At 35.0% G+C, this 21,248-nt stretch overlaps 2 protein-coding genes across 2 annotated transcripts; one reads left to right on the forward strand and one right to left on the reverse strand.

Annotated features, from left to right (window-relative positions):
* Positions 1-815: 815 nt before the first annotated feature.
* alox12 (arachidonate 12-lipoxygenase) lies at positions 816-17,882 on the forward strand. Its single transcript, XM_048184042.1, has 15 exons — positions 816-1,276; positions 3,840-3,985; positions 5,850-6,054; positions 6,160-6,241; positions 6,339-6,461; positions 6,615-6,721; positions 8,531-8,703; positions 10,591-10,734; positions 11,126-11,329; positions 11,516-11,602; positions 14,300-14,469; positions 14,622-14,743; positions 15,563-15,663; positions 16,072-16,242; positions 17,204-17,882. The coding sequence occupies exons 2-15, from the start codon at positions 3,842-3,844 to the stop codon at positions 17,381-17,383; spliced, it is 2,013 nt and encodes a 670-aa protein (XP_048039999.1). The 5' UTR covers positions 816-1,276; positions 3,840-3,841; the 3' UTR covers positions 17,384-17,882.
* Positions 17,878-20,313, reverse strand: rnaseka (ribonuclease, RNase K a). Its single transcript, XM_048184043.1, has 3 exons — positions 20,028-20,313; positions 18,807-18,889; positions 17,878-18,610 (listed from the first exon to the last, which is right to left on the reverse strand). Exons 1-3 carry the CDS (start codon positions 20,103-20,105, stop codon positions 18,466-18,468), a joined length of 306 nt encoding a protein of 101 aa, XP_048040000.1. The 5' UTR covers positions 20,106-20,313; the 3' UTR covers positions 17,878-18,465.
* Between the last annotated feature and the right edge of the window lie 935 nt (positions 20,314-21,248).

A 21,248-nucleotide genomic window follows, 5' to 3' on the forward strand; every position in this document is an offset into this window, starting at 1 on the left:
GTATTGATATCAAAATTGTGGCCACTGGCCAGTGAAAATGCTGATTTGCTAGTAACTTTGGAAAACCACTGGCCACAGTGGCTGGTGAGCAAAAAAAAAAAAAAAAAAAAAAAAAGTCAAGCACTGCTTATCAATGTTGAAAACCATTGTGCTGCTTAATATATATATATATATATATATTTTTTTTTTGTTGGATGTTTTGCATAAGATTTTTTTGATGAATAGAAAATAAAAACAGCATTTATTTGAAATAGAAATCTTTTAATCTACTTTTAATCTACATTAAAAATACCTTTACTGTCATTATTGATCAATTTTATGTGTCCTAGCTGAATAAAAGTAATAATTTCTTTCGAAAAACAAACTTTTTGAACAGTAGTGTACGTCACCCTGCGAGAGGACAACTAGTAGTCACAGAAATGTGTTTACATTAAGCAGCACCCTGTCTGTTATGTGCTTCCTTAAAACTAAATGTTTTGCATACTTTTGTAACCTATTTTGCACTATATATAGCTATTGATGAGCTTGGGTATAAGTTACACAAATAGCATTTGTAAACCTTTCATCTAATAAGTCATGTTTATAAAAGATAAAAACTCTAAATCTTTAAAACCTGTAACATGAAACAGACCACTGAAAAATACCACTAAAAAAACAAATGAAACTTCTTGGTCATTTGGTATTTGTCAGTGCCCTGTTAAAAAGGGAAGGTATCGCTCGTATTTCCACACAGAAAGTGTGGAAGTACAAGTGAGCAGGAGACACTGTAACAATGACCTCTTGCGTTTTTGGTTGAAATGTGATTGTGCCGTCTGAGACGTATACGGTTCGTGTTAGTGTGAAAGTTTCTCATACTGGCTTCAGTGAGGTTTCACAAGTTGAGTTCAGAAATATTCTTATTTTGAGCCTTGTGGTTTTTCTGTGTGCAACTACTAGCCATTTCCTTGAAATGGAATGCAAAGAAAAAAATGAATAAACAAATGAGGAGGTTAAATATCAGCCCATAGAGGACTGTGACAGAAAGCAAGTAGTGGAAGAGGGGGATGGGAGGGAAAGTAGGTAAGAGGGAGGAGACAAGTTATTTCACAGCTAATATCTGCCTGATGCAGTCAGTGAAACTTCAGGGTCAGTGAGCAGGCATTACTGTGTACAACAGGGTTTGCAAAGGGACGTGACATGAAAGGAAACTAGGTTGGGTGAGAAAAAAAGACACTGAAGACAAGAGGCAAGAGAAACTGCAGTAGAGAAGGAGCAACACCATTTTTACAGATAAAAGGTAATTTTTTGCATTCCTGTTATTCAGATTTCTTTGTCAATTTAATATGTTTTAAAACGTATTTAACCTTGTAGGGGTTGCACTCACACTTCTCCCGGTCAAAAGTGGCCAAACACCTCAAATGTAACCAGTAAAATCAATGTAATATATATTGTTCAATAATATTTTTTTTTATTTTAAAAGAGTTTTATGGTACTAAGTAATATTTGTGCAATAATTATGATCCATTTTTTACAATACACAGATTTTAAAATAAAATTATTTAACCATGAGGAATACAAGTGTGACCATCAAATCACGTCCATAATTTGTTATTTTATTTCATTTGTCTGTGTGTGTGCGTTTTTGTGATTTGTGAGGACACAAATTTGTATGATGACATGGGTATTACACTGGTATTATGACGTAAACATGAAATATGAGGACATTTCATGAGTCATTTCATGAGTTCATGAGTATTTTAAACTCATATTTAAAATAGCTTTAAAAACATACTAAACAATGTTTTATTAAAAATGTAAAAATGCAGAATGTTTCCTGTGATGGGTAGGTTTAGGAGTAGACATAGTGTAGGGGATAGAATGTACAGTTTGTACAGTATAAACCATTATGCCTATGGAATGTCCTCACTTTGATAGCAAAACAAACCTGTGTGTGTGTGTGGCAAGTGCCACAAAAGTCACCATGTGTCATGTAATCCAGGTAAAGTAAAAAAAAAAAAAAAAGTGCAATTTTTCAGTCAAAAGTGACCAAAGAGCACCAGAGCGGTTAAGCAAATGCATCTTTGGGCTTCTAATGTCATCTGAACTCTATGAACCACCGCGAATTGAAATAACTAGTTTAGACACTTTAGTATATCTTTCAAGACACCATCTCTGATGGCCATAATACATGACACGTCTGTCTTTGTCTCAGCTTTCAGACTATACAGTATATGCGAAACATATTTTTGTGCACCTGTACAAATAGAGTACAATGACACATCAGAATTTTATTTGCAGGCGCAACAGATGGACAGACTGGAAATGAGCTTGCTCTCAATTATCTTGAAACCAAAGTGATAATGATCTTATGTTTTTAGCGGGCTGGCTGAAGGTTAAAGCTTACCATGCTTGATTCGACATTTTCTCACCCTGCTAAAGCACTACAACAGCAACAACTAATCAATTAAACACTTTATAATAAGGTTTTATATGTTAACATTAGTAAATGCAATAGCTAACATGAAATAATAAACACTAAAATTATTGTTCAGTTAGATTAAGGTTCATTACCACATATAAAGTTCAGGTTGTATTGATTAAAGGTGCTACAGAGGATGTTTTGTTTTATACATTTTTTGCAATATTACTTGAAACTGTCTTTACTAACTGATAAAAGACTATTTATTAGGTGCACTGAAAGGAATAATATTAATATACATCATCTGTGCACGAGGTAGGGCCTTAAAAACATCAGATGATCGCGTAAACGATTGGCCCTCTGGCTTGTCAATCACTGCCATGACGTTCCTTGTGCGAGACGTGCGCGGCTGCGCGCTCCAGTAACTTTCCACACTCCACAGGCGCCGCATACAATGTTTTTGTCAGGAGACAGGAATAACAACTGCAGATTATGAGTTACCTGCGGTGAGTCCGACATAATGAATCCACTAACACGACACAGCGAATGCCGGTGGTAAACACTCGTGTTTCAATACTCGTGCACGAGTTTTGGGAGGCGTTCCCTCGAAATGAGTTGTGAAGGAGGGGGGTTGTTCTTACGCATGCGCTCATTTCAAAAACTCACTAACTTTGTTAACTACTTTGTTAACTTTGTTAACTACTAACTCAGTAGTCTTTGGTTTCTCAGTCGACGAAAAGATCCTCTGTAGCACCTTTAACATTAGTTAATGCATTATGAACAAACATGAATTAACAATGAACAATAGCATTTTAAATCAACATTAACCTAGATTAATATGCTGTAAAACATTTTTTTTTCCATAGTTAGTTGATATGTAATGCATTAACTAATGGTAACAAGTTGAACCTCATAAAGTGTTTCCATCAGTTTCTCAGTTAAAGTCATTATTACAATTCCTCCATTGTAAATACCACAGAGACAATGCACTCCTTTATTTTCATAGTTTGAATTGTGTTGTATTTGTATTGTTACAACAGGGGAAGCTCACTAGATCAAATTTCACTATAGTGTCTGCCTGCACTTGAATCTTTTTAAAAGCCCTAATCTGATTTTGTGTTTAAATGAAAATGAATCAGATCTATTATCCTGTGAAATAGCCCATGGGATATCATTCTGCTGCAAGAAATTCTTCAGAAGAATGTATCAGAGGAAAATTTTCACTTCCACAATACCTCCTTCCCTTTTGTAATCATCCGGTGCAGACATAAATGCATTTCTCAATCCTTTGACGGAACAGACTAACATCTGCTATAGCTCTTTGTTGAATAGTTTGTGTAACTGCAAAAAGAATTAGGCTTCTGAGACTGCTGTGTGTCTAGCTGAAACTATGAAAATATCTAACAGTTTGTTCAACATTATTGTATGTTTATGTGTGCAGAGATGGAGTACAAAGTTACCGTGGCCACCGGGACCTCCGAATACTCAGGAACCAATAATTATGTGTACATAACTCTGGTTGGAGAGAGAGGAGAGAGTGAGAGAACCGTGCTGGACAATCCAGGCCTGGACTTCTGTAGAGGAGCGGTAAATGACTGTGAATATGTTTGTGTGCTTATGAGAAGCACTTCATTGTATTAAATATAATATTTCTTCCTTTTTCCTCTGTATATTAGAGATCTTTTGTTATTTTAAAAGGTATTTTATCATTTGACGTCCTGTTTTAGAACAACTGCAATAAAAAATGATAAATAAGTTATCACATTTCCCATCTCTCAGTCTCTGAAAAATAGGGACACGCCAATGTTAAAGGCCCACTGAAGTGCCTTGGAATGCGCAGCTTTATTCACTGTGCTGACGTAATTTCCAATGAAATGGGGAGATAGGGCGGGATATATCTAGAAGCCCCTCCCCTTTTTTCAAAATAGCAATTCACCTAGATCTCAGCTAGGCCAGAGCCGTTGAGCTCGTAAAACCTCATTTTTTCCTCATAATCTCTAACCGTTTCTACTCCATATTGGTTTAAAATATAGCATTGTTTGTAGAATTCAAATATGTCCGAACATTTTGTGGTTTGTGCCGACTTGCGCGCATAATTATTATTATAATGCATCAAACAATTAACAGATACAAAGACAAAACAGACAGAACCTCTACGGGAATGAAAATACATAAAATCTTCATGTAAAGTTCCACAAACAAAATAAGAGAAAGGAAAAAATAAATAAATAAAAATAACATCATAAACACATATAGAGGAAACATTATGCATCAGAGGCATTACCGAACAAATCATCATAAGATTTCAAAAATCTGTCACTTTTCTTGTTTTTAATCAATCTAAGAGATTTGAGAAATGCATCAGTTTCAATTAAGAAATGTGAAAAAGTAGGCTGCGAGTTAGATAATTTTTGCTTATGAATAAAAATTTTTCCAAACAAAATAAAAAAATTAACAATATAATTTATTGGAGTATTAGTTGTACCTTTTTTAGTAACAAATTATATATTTTAATTGAAAGGATTTGGAAGAATCAAGATGCTTACCTATATGGTATTACCTATATGAACTTATAAACTATTCCAAAAGTTTTTTTCACATTGGGATTCGACCGAAGATTTGATGAGAAGCTGAAGTGCGCTGTGATGTCATAAAAAATCCGTGATCCATTTTAGCGTAAGTGAGATACTGTAAGTTTTGAATGCTTATATCTCCTAAATGCGAATTTTGTCATTGTTTTGGAACAAACCAGCTTATTCATAACCTTAAGGCTAACATATTCATACTAAAAGCTAAAATTAAATTTGATTTTAGGGGGGCTTTAAAATTCTGACTGATAATGTTAAGCCAATAGTTATTTTCAAGAAATGGCTGATAACTGATAAATAAAATTCTATAATATTTTGTCTAAATATACTAAAAGTAAAACACAAAGCTAAAATCAGTCATTTTTAAAAGCAACAAGTGTATGTAGACATCACAAATTTTGCTAAAGATTACATTTAACAGTGTTTTTAAAGATTAACTTCAAGTGATCAATAAATGATAGCCAGTGTTGAAGAAAATTACTTTTTTAAAAAAAGTAATGCAATACAGTATTATTGGCAAATGTTAAGGCTCTTTCACACCAAAAGTGAAATGAATAAGCTTCAGTCTGAAGGAAATTCTCACCTGTACAGTAGAGGGCGCAGCTCAAACAAACCTTTCAGCTGTGCCGCCATTCTGGATTAAAGAAGAATAGGATACAGGAGAAGAAAGTTCAACACTCTTACTTCAGCAATAAAAACAATAATAAAAAAATAAAAAAAATGTAATGTTTATCTAAAGTCATTTTTGCTTATCAGTATGGTTGAATTGGATCATCAAAGGTCAGCAGCAAAGACACTGGTTAATAAAGTGAGACTAAATAATAATAATAAATGAAAACATCTCTATTTCCATCATTTTGTAGGTGGATGATTACACAGTTAGCAGCGCTACTGATTTGGGTCCCCTGATAATGGTGCGCCTGGAGAAGCAGAAGTACTGGGTGGAGGATAACTGGTTCTGCCGTTATGTGAAAGTCAGTGTACCTGGACAAAGATGCAGCTATACTTTTCCCTGTTACCGCTGGCTGGTGGGAGATGGAGTGGTAATAGAGCTCAGAGAAGGCACAGGTCAGTAATAGTGAGCCGCTCATGCATCAACCACTAAGATAAATCTGAGAATAAGATGAAACCCTATAATTAAATGCTCAAATCTGGTTCCTCCTCCTTTCATAGCCAAAAAGCAAAGCGACGACACCTTGCCACTTGAGATAGCTCACAGAAAGGCAGAGCTTCAGGAGAGGCAGAAAACATACAGGTCTCCTTGGAAATTGCATACACTGAACTGTTTTCTTTTCTTTGTAAAGAATGTACTCTTCACAAATCACTGTTAAACTCCATGTCTCACCTGTCAGATGGCTTGCATGGGCCCCTGGCATTCCAAAATGTATTGATGCCAAGTCAGAGGCCGATCTCCCCCAGGACGTTCGCTTCGACAACGAGAAGCGCAGTGACTTTGTGGGATCCCTTCACTATGCGTGAGTTAAAATGCACTACGGGTTTTTCTCAAGTAAAAAATGCACTACAGGCTATATTAAAGTGACCTGATATTTTAAGGTGCATAATCATGTGTGTCTGCACATCATTCCATCTAACCACCAATTCATTTGTCCATCCCATCTGCCTGTCAGGCTTTTGGAGCTCTCTCTGAAAAAACTGGCAATCAAATTTGGAAAGTCTTGGAATGACCTGGACGATTTCAAAAGGATCTTCTGGAAGCTAAGAAGCCCTATAGCTGGTAACAAATTAATCTGTTCAAACAAATGTTGTTTTTTTTCCCCAAATACTTTAGTTACCTCAACATTTGCATTTTACTTCATTCCCTGAAAGCTCTCTTCCCAGAAAATGTCATTCTGTAACATGTTTATGTAACCTGTCAGACAGACTATTTATAATTCCATTCGATCAATCACAAATTAATGGCATTTCACAATGGCATGTGAATATTCCACATTTACACCCACTCTTCAATAATACATGTTCAAACTGTAATTAACCCTATTTAAACCTTGGATGCCTCTAATGTTGAGTTTCGGTGCTGAAAGTATAAACTGTGAAATAATTATGTTCTAGAAAATAAATATTCTATTCGGTTTATCAACAGAAAACCAATAATAAACTAAACAGCACTTACCTCATAATACTCTTGAGTTTTTGTACATTTGCATAATTTCAATTTCACTCACTGTTTCAGTGTCTGAGAGAAAAATGAGAATGTCAACATGTTATCTGGAGTAAAGACAAGACCCTGTTAATTATTGATTTTTTACAATACTGCATATTTAAAACAACCAGAGCAGACAGAAAGATAAGACGTTATTAAGTCTGTCGAGAGCTGTATTGGCACAACATTATTTACCTCATAAATATGTTTATGTTTAAATGTTAAAGGGTTAGTTCACCCAAAAATGAAAATCATGTCATTAATGACTCACCCTCATGTCGTTCCAAACCCGTAAGACCTCCGTTCATCTTCGGAACACAGTTTAAGATATTTTAGATTTAGTCCGAGAGCTTTCTGTCCCTCCATTGAAAATGTATGTACGGTATACTGTCCATGTCCAGAAAGGTAATAAAAACATCATCAAAGTAGTCCATGTGACATCAGAGGGTCAGTTAGAATTTGTTGAAGCATCAAAAATACATTTTGGTCCAAAAATAACAAAAACTACGACTTTATTCAGCATCGTATTCTCTTCTGGGTCTGTTGTCAATCCGGGTTCACGACTACACAGTAACGCTGCTGACGTAAGACGCTGCTGACGTGTTATCCGGTGCGCCCGAGCTTCGTTTACAGTATGAGGGATTCAAGCTATTCTACATTGTTTGTATTTTGGTATTACTATATTTTTTAAAATGGTGCGTAAGTGTGCATGTCGCGGATGTCCTAATCGCCAAAAACAACGACGTAAAAGTGCATTACCAACGCCAACAGATGAAAGGATTCAATGGAATCAATTCAATGGAATCAATTCAACTGAATCAATTCAATGGAATTTTGTTATTTTTGGACCAAAATGTATTTTTGATGCTTCAAAAACTTCTAACTAACCCACTGATGTCACATGGACTACTTTGATGATGTTTTTATTACCTTTCTGGACATGGACAGTATACCGTACATACACTTTCAATGGAGGGACAGAAAGCTCTCGGACTAAATCTAAAATATCTTAAACTGTGTTCCGAAGATGAACGGAGGTCTTACGGGTTTGGAACGACATGAGGGTGAGTCATTAATGACATAATTTTCATTTTTGGGTGAACTAACCGTTTAATTCAGGCCAGGATTTACAAATGTAGTGTGAAATCCTGAAACCTGTTTCAGCTGTTTATTAATTGAGTTTGACTGCTTTGAAATAATCATTGCTGAATGAACCAACATGTTATAATATCATATATATGCTTTAAATAAGATAAAGCATAAAAATGTAATAGACCTAAATGTCTTATGTAGCTTTATGTAATCTTTATCAGAACATTTATACACTAAGTTAGAAATGTTATTAAATGAATAACATGAATTTGTGATGAATATTCTGTTCAGAATACACCATGAAGCACTGGAAAGAAGACTGGTTTTTTGGTTACCAATTCATGAACGGCTCAAACCCACGGATGATTACCAAGTGCAAGGAGTTGCCCTCGAACTTCCCTGTCACTGGAGACATGGTGCAGTCCTCTCTGATACCTACAACCACTTTGAAGGAGGAACTCAAGGTGAGAGTTAGCGTTTATTTTCTTAAAGGATTAGTTCACTTTCAAATAAAATTTCCTGATAATTTACTCACCCCCATGTCATCAGAGATGTTCATGTCTTTCTTTCTTCAGTTGAAAAGAAATGAAGGTTTTTGATGAAAACATTCCAGGATTATTCTCCTTATAGTGGACTTCAATGGCCTCCAGACGGTTGAAGGTCAAAATTACAGTTTCAGTGCAGCTTCAAAGGGCTTTAAACGATTCCAGACGAGGAATAAGGGTCTTATCTAGCGAAACGATTGGTCATTTTCGAAAAAAATACAACTGTATATGCTTTATAAACACAAATGATCGCTGTGCACGTACTTCCGCTTTCTGCATTCTTCAGTATGTCCTGAAGAATGCAGTTGAATAGGGAAGGCGTAGGACATACAGCGTAAACTTTTTGAAGAATACGGAAATGCAGTTTTGGCAGAAGCACTTAGAAGGCGATCATTTGTGTTTATAAAGCATATACTTTTTTTAAAATGACCGATCATTTCGCTAGATAAGACCCTTATTCCTCGTCTGGTATCGTTTAAAGCCCTTTGAAGCTGCACTGAAACTGTAATTTTGACCTTCAACCATCTGGAGACCAGTGAAGTCCACTATAAGGAGAATAATCCTGGAATGTTTTCATCAAAAACCTTCATTTCTTTTCGACTGAAGAAAGAAAGACATGAACATCATGACATGGGGGTGAGTAAATTATCAGGAAAATTTTATTTTAAAAGTGGACTCATCCTTTAAATACAAATTGGAAAAATGAATCTAATAGACCAATCTCAAATATTCAATTTATTTCTAAGCCGCTTGAGAAAGTGTTCGATGCTCAAACTTATTTTTCATCTTACAACCTCTATGAATGTTTCTAAACTGGCTTTCGCATTCTCCACAGCACTGAGACAGCATGACATTTTAATTGTATTAGACCTTTCTTTGGCATTTTACACAATCTCTAACAGTATTTTTATTTCATGACTCTCTGCTCTTTCTATCTCAGGAGCTGCCCTATCCTAGTTCACTTCGTACCTGTCTGACCGTTAGCATTAGACGTCTATCCGCCTGGCTAAGTCCACTACTGCCCCTGTCTCACACAGTGTTCCCCAGGGTTCTGTTCTTGGGCCTTTACTCTTTATAATCTACATGCTTCCATTAGGTAATATTATCCGTCCTCATGGTTTTAACTTGCTACACAGATGTCAACCAACTTTACATTCATTTTCAACACACTGCTCCTTTCCCCACCAACTTCATATCGGCTTGTATTGATGACATAAATGCATGGATGACCAGTAATTTTCTCAAACTCGACACAGATAAAACAGATCTACTTCTTGTTGGTTCTCCTCAAATTATATCCCATTTCTGGGTTGACAATGTTAATATCGCTGGAGTCCTGGCTCGACCTTCCACCACTGTTAAAAACCTGAGTATAATCTTTGATTATGAATCTTTGATCTTCTCTGTCCTTCCTTCCTCACATTTCCTCACTCATCAAGTTTTTAAATATCAATGATGCTGAGACCCTAGTTCATGCTTTCATTACTTCTCGGCTTGACTACTGTAATTCTCTTTTCTGTGGCTTACCCAACAGAAAATGATTTCAAAACCTACCTATCTTTTCAATTCCTGTTTCTCTGATAAGAAATGATCTGTTCTTGAAAGGAAATGTTCTTTATGATCTGTTCATGTTATTCATGTTATTTTATCTACACTCAGTGTATCTGTATTGTCTCTTTGCCTGCTGTCCTGTTTACTTGTTGTAATATTGTAAAGTGACCTTGAATTTGCTGAATGGCGCTATATATATATATATAAAAAAACATTATTATTATTATCAATGTTTCTTTGTCTCTCCTAATGAAGAAAGGAAATATATTCCTGGTTGATCATGCAATAATGGATGGGATTCCTGCCAATGTAATAAGAGACAAGACACAGCACATAGCTGCCCCAATTTGCTTACTGTATGAACACCCTGAGAAAGGTCTCATTCCCATTGCCATACAGGTAAAACCTTTTGATATGCATTTAATAATAATATGAGATGAATCTAGGGCAGACACAGATTTCTATGCCATAAAAGTTTATGTGCAACAGCTGTAAACATGAGTTTTGCTGATATGTTCATAGTACACTCTCAAAAAAGGTGCTTTCACTGGGGCAGTAGTTTCTCAAAAGTACTTTGTTTACCCCTAAATGATGCATATTAGGTACCTTAAAGAAACATACTAGTACCTAAATGGTACATATTAGTACCTTATGAAAGGGTACCACCCCAGTGACATCTTTGTACCTTTTTTCTGTTTGTGTAACATTATGCGGGGTGCATCCAGGAATGGACTGACAGTGACAGTAACACTGACTGGAATGACTGATTGTTATACTCCCTTTCTTTCAGCTTGAACAGAAACCTGATAAGGACACACCCATATTCCTACCTAGCGATCCACCTCTGGCCTGGTTATTGGCTAAGATGTGGGTTCGTCATGCTGAATTCCAGGTCTTTCAGGTGTTGTCACATCTGCTACGCACACATTTGGTGGTAGAAGTGATCTGTATGGCCACCCTGCGTCAGCTGCCTGCTGTTCACCCTATATATAAGGTTAGAGGAAGTCAACAGAACGTGCCTTTTAGGAAAGATACATTTGCATGTTTCAAAGCAGGTTTAAAGTTGGCTAATCACTGATGCATTAAAATCACTGGCCATTTATTAAACTGTCCAGTTGTATTTTATATTTAGGGTCTTCTTCACTCTCTCTTTTTCTGTTGTTTTTTTCTCTCATTGCAGCTCTTGGCTCCACACTTGAGGTATACGCTTGAGATTAACTGTCGTGGCAGAACACAGCTCATCTCTGCAGATGGCATCTTCAAAAGGGTGAGCGTCCTCAAACAATAAAGCCCACAAAAATACACTTTTTAATTCTCTATTTTATCACCCCCTCAAACCAACCAACCACAAACAAACTGTTAAAGTGTGAAATTAAAATTCAGTCATTAATTACTCGCCCTCATGTTGTTCTACACCCGTAAGACCTTCTTTCATCTTCAGAACACACATTAAGATATTTTTTGATGAAATCCAATGGCTCAGTGAGGCCTCTTTTGCCAGCAAGATCATTTCCTTTTTCAATACCCAGAAAGCTACTAAACACATATTTAAAACAGTTCATGTGGTTCAACCTTAAAGGATTAGTTCACTTTCAAATGAAAATTTCCTGATAATTTACTCAGCCACATGTCATCCAAGATGTTCATGTCTTTCTTTCTTCAGTCGAAAAGAAATTAAGTTTTTTGATGAAAACATTCCAGGATTTTTTTCCATATAGTGGACTTCAATGGAGCCCAAACGGTTGAAGGTCAAAATTACAGTTTCACTGCAGCTTCAAATCATTCTACACGATCCCAGACGAGAAATAAGGGTCTTATCTATAGAAACCACCACTCATTTTCTTAAAATAAAATAAAATTTTATACATTTTAACCATAAATGCTCATCTTGAACTAGCTCTCTTCTTCTTCTCTATTAGAATTCCGGCAGTGTAGACGCTGCTAAGTGTATTACTGCCCTCCACAGGTCAAAGTTTGAACTAATTGTTATATACTTGCACTAGCATATTGTATATGACAATTTAGTTCAAACTTTGACCTGAGGGCAGTAATACACTTAGCAGCGTCTACACTGCTGGAATTCTAATAGAGAAGAAGAAGAGAGCTAGTTCAAGATGAGCATTTATGGTTAAAATGTATAAAAAAAAAAAATTAGAAAATGAGTGATGGTTTCTCTAGATAAGACCCTTATTTCTCGTCTGGGATTGTGTAGAACGCTTTGAAGCTGTAATGAAACTGTAATTTCAGCCGTCTGGAGGCCATTGAAGTCCACTATATGGAGAAAAATCCTGGAATGTTTTCATCAAAAAACGTGATTTCTTTTCAACTGAAGAGAGAAGGACATGAACATCTTGGATGACATGGGGGTGAGTAAATTATCAGGAAATTTTTATTTGAAAGTGAACTAATCCTTTAATGTTATGAAGTGACGAGAATACTTTTTGTGCGTCAAAAAAACAAAATAGCGACTTTATTCAACAATATCTAGTAATGGGAGATTTCAAAACACGAAGCTTCGAAGCTTTACAAATCTTTTGTTTCGAATCAGTGGTCGAAGTGCCAAAATCACATGATTTCATTAAACAAGGCTTTGTTACATCATAAGTGTTTCAAAATTTCAATAGTTCACATGACTTTGGCAGTTTGATACATGCTCCGAACAACTGATTCGGAAAAAAAAGAAGCTTCGAAGCTTCATGTACCAGTGTTTTGAAATCGCCCATCACTAGATATTGTTGAATAAAGTCGTTATTTTGTTAATTTTTGGTCCACAAAAAGTATTCTCGTCACTTTATAATATTAAGGTTGAACCACTGTAGTCACATGAATTGTTTTAAATATGTCTTTAGTGCCTTTCTGGGCATTGAAAAAGGAAACGATCTTGCTGGCTATACAGGCCTTACCGAGCCATCGGATTTCATCAAAAATATCTTAATTTGTGTTCTGAAGATGAACAAAGGTCTTTCGGCTGTAGAACGACATGAGGGTGAGTAATTAATGACAGAATTTTCATTTTTGGGTGAACTGACCCTCAGTTAGTACTGTTTATATAAAATATAGTATATTTTTTGCTAAACGTACATTGCATTTATTTGATCAAAAATACAGTAAAACAGTTATATTATAAAATATTATTACAATTTAAAATAACTGTTTTTAATATCTTTATTATCACATGATCCTTCAGAAAACATTATAATATGCTGATTTGGTGCTGTGGGATTTCAAAATTAAGAATCTGTTTAAGACCTGCTGATCCCACGCTCTGACATAACCTCACATGAAAAACTAATGAAGTACATTGTATTTAGCATTTAAGGTTAAGATGATGATAAAAGATTAATGATTCTGTTAAGCAAAGTTTTTAGCAAGAGGTTTCTGCCAGTCCTGTTCTCTTTATTGCAAGTCAAATGAGCCAGATTACTGAGACTCTCATCTTTTGAATTTAATGGCCCCAGTCTCTGAAGCTGTAGCTAGAGTTAATGATCATAATGACCTAAGGTGTGGACTTCTCTTTTGTATGGTACTATTATGCTGTTTGGATTGGGGGTTGTAAAACTCCAAAGTCTGGGTTAATAATTGTTTACATTCTTTGCATACTTTGTTTAAGGTTGTGACCGGAGTGCTGTCTTCACTTGTAAAGACTGCCTCCCAAAATGAGTAAAAAACTATAACGAACAGTTTCCTTAGTGAGACTTAAACTTGCAGCTACCAACAGCATGTTCTCAATAAAGAATCCTGCTGAAAATACGACCAAGTCTCCTGGTTTCCAACAGTGCTCAAAAAACATTGTTATTATTGTCGAAAACAGTTGTGGAAGGTGTACTGTAAATAATATTATAAATGTCTTTACTGTCACTTTTGATCAATTTAAAGCATCCTTGCTGAATAAAAGTATTACTTTCTAAATAAAAAATGTCTGACCCTCAGTTTTAGTAATAAATTAAAAAATTGTGTTTTCCAGGTGGTATCAACAGGTGGAGAAGGACTCTTGATTTTGGCCCAGAGGGAGTATAAAGTATTGACCTATCGCTCCCTCCAGCCCAAATTTGACTTCTTGGACAGAGGGGTCACTAAACTAAGAGACTATTTCTACAGGGACCATTCTCTGATGCTGTGGGATGTGATTCAAAAGTAATTTAATCAAATAGGAATTCTTCATTCAGTGCTTTTAATTCTTATAGACTTGTAGACATCATTCTTTCATACATTTTATACATGAACGAAGCGTTGTATATACAAATAAAATTCCAGACCTATTTCCTTAAATGCTCTTTTGCTCTCAGTTTTGTTTCAGGAATCATTTCCTTGTACTACAAGAGTGATAGCGAAGTGCAACAGGACTCAGAACTTCAGGCCTGGATCAACGATGTGGCTGTGGAGGGCTTTGTGGATGTGCCTGCTTTTGGTAAGATATGAATGCATGACTGCATCACTGAACTCACAAATGTCATGTTTTAGATAAATGATATTTGTTTATAACTTTGAGAAGTATATTTCTTTAGGCTTGACAATGTACACTATCGTTGAAAAGTTTGAGGTCACTATAATTAATAATGTTATAAGGATGCATTAAATTGATTAAGACATTTCTGTTTCAAATAAATGCATCAAAGAATCCTGAAAAAATGTATCAGTTTCCACAAATATATATATATATATATATATATATATATTTTTTTTTTTTTTTTTTTTTTTTTTCAACATTGACAATAATAAGAAACATTTCTTGAGCACCAAATCAACATATTAAAATGATTTCTGAAGGATCATGTGACACTGAAGACTAGAGTAATGGCTTAAAAAATAGCTTTGCCATCACAGGAATAAATTACATTTTAAAAACATTATTTAAAATGGAAAACAGTTATTTTAAGTTGCAACTACTGCTGTTTTTACTGTATTTTCTATCAAATAAATGCAGACTTTGTGGGCATTTAATTTAAATAAATAAATAAATAAATCTTACCAAGGTATAAACCATAAAACAAGAAAAGGAAGTAATGAAGAACATAGAGGATAAAGATACAGTGCCCCCAAGTGGACACTAGCCGAAGAAACATGTCCGTGATGCTCAAGATGTTGTGCTGAACCGCAAAAGGAACTATTTAAAATAAACTGTAACTGTTTCATAGTATGTGTCCCATCAAAATGAACAACATGAGCTAAATAAATGGCTCTTCAAATTGACTATTAGGAGTAAAAACTGTCGTTTCTTGCATGTCAGGCCTAGCCGGTGAGCTGAAGACAAAAGAAGAAGTGATCACACTGTTAAGTGTGGTGATCTTTACTAGCACAGCACAACATGCTGCCACAAACAATGGACAGGTAACAAACACATCTCTAATATTTTATCATATCAAATCTAAAAACATACTTTAAAGACATCAGACATGCTTTTTTTTTTATTTTATTTTATACACTATATTGAATACAGTTTAGCAGAAATGCAATCATTTACAGGGAGTGTATTCATTTATGTTTATTTTTATTCAAATGTATTGATCATCCAATGAGTTACGAACAGTCTAAATGTAAATGATATAATGAAATATGTGCCATTATAGTTTTTCAAGATTTTTCAGTTTGGTCATACAATTTCTAGTGTTAAAACCGCCCCTAACCACACAGTAAAGATAAAATCTTGTTTTAGGTGCCAGAAATAAATTTAATTTCACAGGCATCACTTGTATGTCATCACTGCGATCACTGTTGATCTCTCTCTCTGTACTGTAGTTTGATTGGTGTGCATGGGTACCCAATACACCCTGCACCATGCGGCACCCTCCACCAACAGATAAGGATGCTGTCACCATGGGCCTGATCATGGACACACTCCCTGATATCAGCCAGTCCTGTGTGCAGATGGCCATCACATGGCATTTGGGCCGGCCACAGCCAGATGCGGTGGGTCAACAGCGCTTGCTGTCACAATTGTCCTTTCACATCATTTGGTTTTCTATTTTAATATACTTTAAAATATATTTTATTTCTGTGATGCATAGCTGAATTGTCAGCATCATTACTCCAGTCTTCAGTGTCACATGATCCTTCAGAAATCATTGTAATATCCTGATTTATTATCAATGTTGGAAACAGTTGTGCTGTTTAAAATTATTTTATAACCTGTGATACTTTTCCAGGATTCTTTGATGAATAAAAAGTAAAAAAAAAAAAAAAAAAAAAAAAAAAAATCTGCATTTATTTAAAATAGAAATCTTTTGTAACAATATACACTACCGTTCAGTAGTTTGGGGTAATTTTTTTTCTTTCTTTTTTTTTTGAAAGAAATTAATACTTTTATTCAGCATGGATGTATTAAATTGATAAAAAGTGATAGTAAAGATTCATATTGTTAGAAAAGATTTCTATTTTGAATAAATGCTGTTCTTTTTAACCTTTTATTCATCAATGAATCCTGAAAAACGTATCACAGGTTCCAAAATAAATATTAAGCAACACAACTGTTTCCAACATTGATCATAACTGAGTATCAAATCAGCATATATTAGAATGATTTCTGAAGGATCATGTGACATTGAAGACTGGAGTAATGGCTGAAAATACAGCGTTGTATCACAGAAATAAATTATATTTTAAAGTATATTAAAATAGAAAACCATAATTTCAGTAATGTCACAATATTATTGTTTTTTCTGTATTTATTATGAAATAAATGCAGCCTTAATGAGCATAAGAGACTTTGTTCAGAAACATTAAAAATGGTAATGTTTCCAAACTTTTGACTGGTAGTGTAAGTAACTTGAAACATCCGAAAGACATTTCTTCCCATGAAGCATTAATATGAATTAGATTTACAGTAGCAATGGTGACAGTAACAACCATCTGTTTCTTCTCTTTCCTTCAGATCCCGATGGGTCAGTATGTGGAACAGTACTTTACTGAGCCTGCTGCTTTGAAGGTGATTGACAAATTCAGAAAGGAGCTGAAGGAACTGGAGGAGCAGATAATAGCTCAGAACGAGGGACTAGAACTGCAGTATCTCTACCTGTGTCCAAGCCACATGGAAAATAGCATCACCATTTAGAGAAACTCGCATTTGAAATATCTGGATATGCATCTGTGAAAATTTTCCTGAGTGGGTCAGCTAAACCTTAAAATTAACACACATTCAATTAACAGCCAAAGTGCCTTTCCTAGATATAGCTGAGACCAATGCCTTTCTCAGGAAAGTCATCTATTGTTACAAACTACTACTATGGCATTATGATGACATTTATTTAGTTTGAACATTTTTTAAAGCATCGTTTTTTTTCTGTTTTTTTTTTTTTACTTTTTAAACTTTATATTTAAAGGCTCTGTACTGGACTGGAATTTTTCTGGATTTTTACTAACCACTGTATTCTTAATAATTGCCATCACCTTCATAAATTGCACTTTATATATATATATATAGTACATTCTCTTTAAAGATGAAGACATTGAAAATGCATTATTATTACTATACCACTTTCCAAACAGCTATATGAAAAACATACCTTGTACAGATACTTTGCATTGCAAATAAAGTCAGATTCCTTATTTCATATAGAATTGTTTTATTACCATTTAATTTCTGCATCAAACATTTAGAAATTACACATGTAAAACTGGAGATGAAGATCTCATCTAAAAGATGGTTTGTAATTTCAGAACCATGTATACTCAGAGACAAGGTCTACACTTATAAATTTCTTGTGTCAAACTGCATAATCAAAATCTTGAGTCATTTATTGTGAAAACAGAACCAATGTGACCACGTAAATTTCCATTCAACATTTACTTAATAAGATTGTGTATTTGGCAGGTGTGCAAGTATAAATAAGAATCAAATAATTTATCAACAGCGTTTGAGGATAACCAGTATCTTTGAAGGATTTGGTAGGTCCACAGATCAAAATAGCACTATAAAAGGCAAACAGTGATGTACTAATCATAATGGTCAATCTCACTCATCTTGTATTTAATGACAGGCTTCAAGATAGAAAGGCAAGAAAGAAAAGCACAGTAAAATACATAATCTTAAATATCCACACTCATTTAAGCATCATTTTAAGGCAAATGCGGAGTTATTGCATACAAACACAAGGGAATTTAGAGGTAGAGTTAAACTCCAATCACGAAGTGGTACTAATGCACCAGATATTCCTTGCGCTTGTTCAGGCGAACCTGACAAAATGATAGACATCCTATGCCAACGTAGATTACTGCTGCAATGAAGCAATTGTATCCAACTTGGTTGTACAGTTTGTGGATGTTTTGCAGTGCCGTCTGACTGAAATCAGAGAAGAGAACAGTGGTTTCAAATTAGCCTAAAACATTTTTGACTAGACTGGACTACACAGTCATTGGACAGGGCGCCACAGTCATAGCCACTATCATGAAGTCTTGTGAGTACATGTGACATTCCCTATGCTAGACAGGCTTATTTTCCAGGGTGACTAAATGAGTAAATGGCAAAAGGAACTCACTCGTTGCTTATGTCTTCATCTGTGAAAGGCACATCCTCTATGAGCACAGCTGAATGTGTGGAAAAAAAAATCCCCAGCATTGCCTAAGAGAAATCAGACAGAAAATGTTAAAAATGTTACTTTGCTTTCAAATAAAATTTTCTCCATATAGTGGACTTCAATGGACTACAGACAGTTGAAGGTCACTGCAGCTTCAAATCTACACGATCCTAGACAAGAAATAAGGGTCTTATCTAGAGAAACCATCGCTCCTTTTCTAAAAATTTTTAAATTGTATTCATTTTAACCATAAATGCTCATTTTGAACTAGCTCTCTTCTTCTCTATTTGAATTCCAGCAGTGTAGACACTGCTAAGTGTATTACTGCCCTCCTCAGGTCAAAGTTTGAACTAAATTGTCATATACAATATGCTAGTGCAAGTATATAACAATTAGTTCAAACTTTGACCTGCGGAGGGCAGTAATACACTTAGCAGTGTCTACAATGCTGGAACTCAAATAGAGGAGAAGAGAGCTAGTTCAAGATGAGCATTTATGGTTAAAATGTATAAAAAAAAAAATTAGAAAATGAGTGATGGTTTCTCTAGATAAGACCCTTATTCCTCATCTGGGATCGTGTAGAACACTTTGAAGCTGTAATGAAACTGTAATTTTGACCTTCAACCATTTAGAGACCATTGAAGTCCACTATATGGAGAAAAATCCTGGAATGTTTTCATCAAAAACCTTAATTTCTTTTCAACTGAAGAAAGAAAGACATGAACATCTTGGATGACATGTGGCTGAGTACATTATCAGGAAAATTTTTGTTTGAAAGTGAACTAATCCTTTAATTATGGTGTAGGGCTGGCTGTATTTATCCTACCACTGGCACTGTCTGCTAGTTTTCATATTCAGGAAATGATTTTTTTCCCCCAATAGTGACTTGGATAAGGATTTTTGCAAATAATTTACATGACAGGACACACAGAGAGCAATTTCTAGCTGAATAAATACTTTAGCTAAGAAATTTCATTGCTTTCCAGGCCTGGAAATCAGACTTTAAAAAAAAATTCCCTTTCAAGAGGAACCCTGCATGTTGTTGAAATTACGTGTGAAGGCAGTTTACTCATTAATATAGTTAAACGGGCTCAATTCATGTATTTTAATGGCCTTTCAGCATGTATAAACAATGCATAGAAAACACAAGAACAGTGACACAATAGAGAATATTAAACTTACCAGCATAATGACACCCCACATACTCAGAACCAGTCCACATGCTGCCAGTTTAGGACCGCAGAAAAGCAAAGAAGCCATTTTTATAATAAATGCTTGTCAGGTTTCGTTTACCTAGAGATGCCAAAGGACAGTTTCAAAATAAAATAAACTTTATACGACCGTCATTTGAACTTTTATAAGTTGCTCTAAGTTTTTCTGGTCTCGGTAAAGTCGATGTCAACAAGTCACCCGATAAGTCAGCTGACTTTAGAGGAAGCGGAAGTCGAGTGACGACAGAATGCAAACAAAGAATATACACTAACAAGAAGCGAAACTCAATAGAAATTTCCATTGCAACACCGGCGCCCAGCAGCAGCCCTGCGTTTCCGCCATTTTGTGGTGAAAGCGACTCGTCGGTCCACTAGTTTCTATGGCAATATCAGCTGCTTTGTTAAAAATTAAAACGTACATTAAAGCTGAAATCCAACCTGAATGATGAAAACACAGAAAATACTATCACTAATGATGATCAAATCCTTTTTACAGTTTATTTTACAGACTTTGTGTTTAAGAATTCCACTTTTTCACAAAACCTTGCTCTCTAGAAACCCAGTCAGTTTGGGTTAAAATTCTTTAAAAGGCTTAAACACTGAATTAATACCAACATATGAAATTAAATTAAGGACATGCATCAGAAAAATTGGGAATGTTGGACAATAAATACATGAATATAACAGCTTGATTTTGCAGTTTTGTCTAATGTCCATTGAAGCAAAAGTGTCCAAAAGTGTGAATTATGCGATAACGGACACAGCAATGCATCATTTATTATAAGATCATTATGTTTGTAGCGTGATCCATTAAAACTTACAATATATTTCAATTCAGACCTAGTGGAGTATTATTACTATTACTCCACTAGGTCTGAAATATATTGTTCGCTGCAAACATGTTGATCTTAAATTTATTAATTATCAATTTGCTATTAACAAATGTGTAAAGTTGCATAAAATTGAAATACTCAATAAAGTAGGCTAACTACGTTACCTCAGATGGTTGAATGGTCCACAACTGGTAAAATAAAACATATATAAGACAATACAACATTTACTGTAGGAGCCATAAATTTACTGATGATTTCATTTGAAAAATGTTCTTTTGCGCTTCTGATTTGGCAGTGAAATTCGTAAGATTTTGGGTGTGTAAGATGTGAAGGATTCTATAGTCCAGTTAGTAGGCCTA

The sequence above is a fragment of the Megalobrama amblycephala genome, linkage group LG3, assembly GCF_018812025.1.
Source record: "Megalobrama amblycephala isolate DHTTF-2021 linkage group LG3, ASM1881202v1, whole genome shotgun sequence".
NCBI lineage: Eukaryota > Metazoa > Chordata > Actinopteri > Cypriniformes > Xenocyprididae > Megalobrama > Megalobrama amblycephala.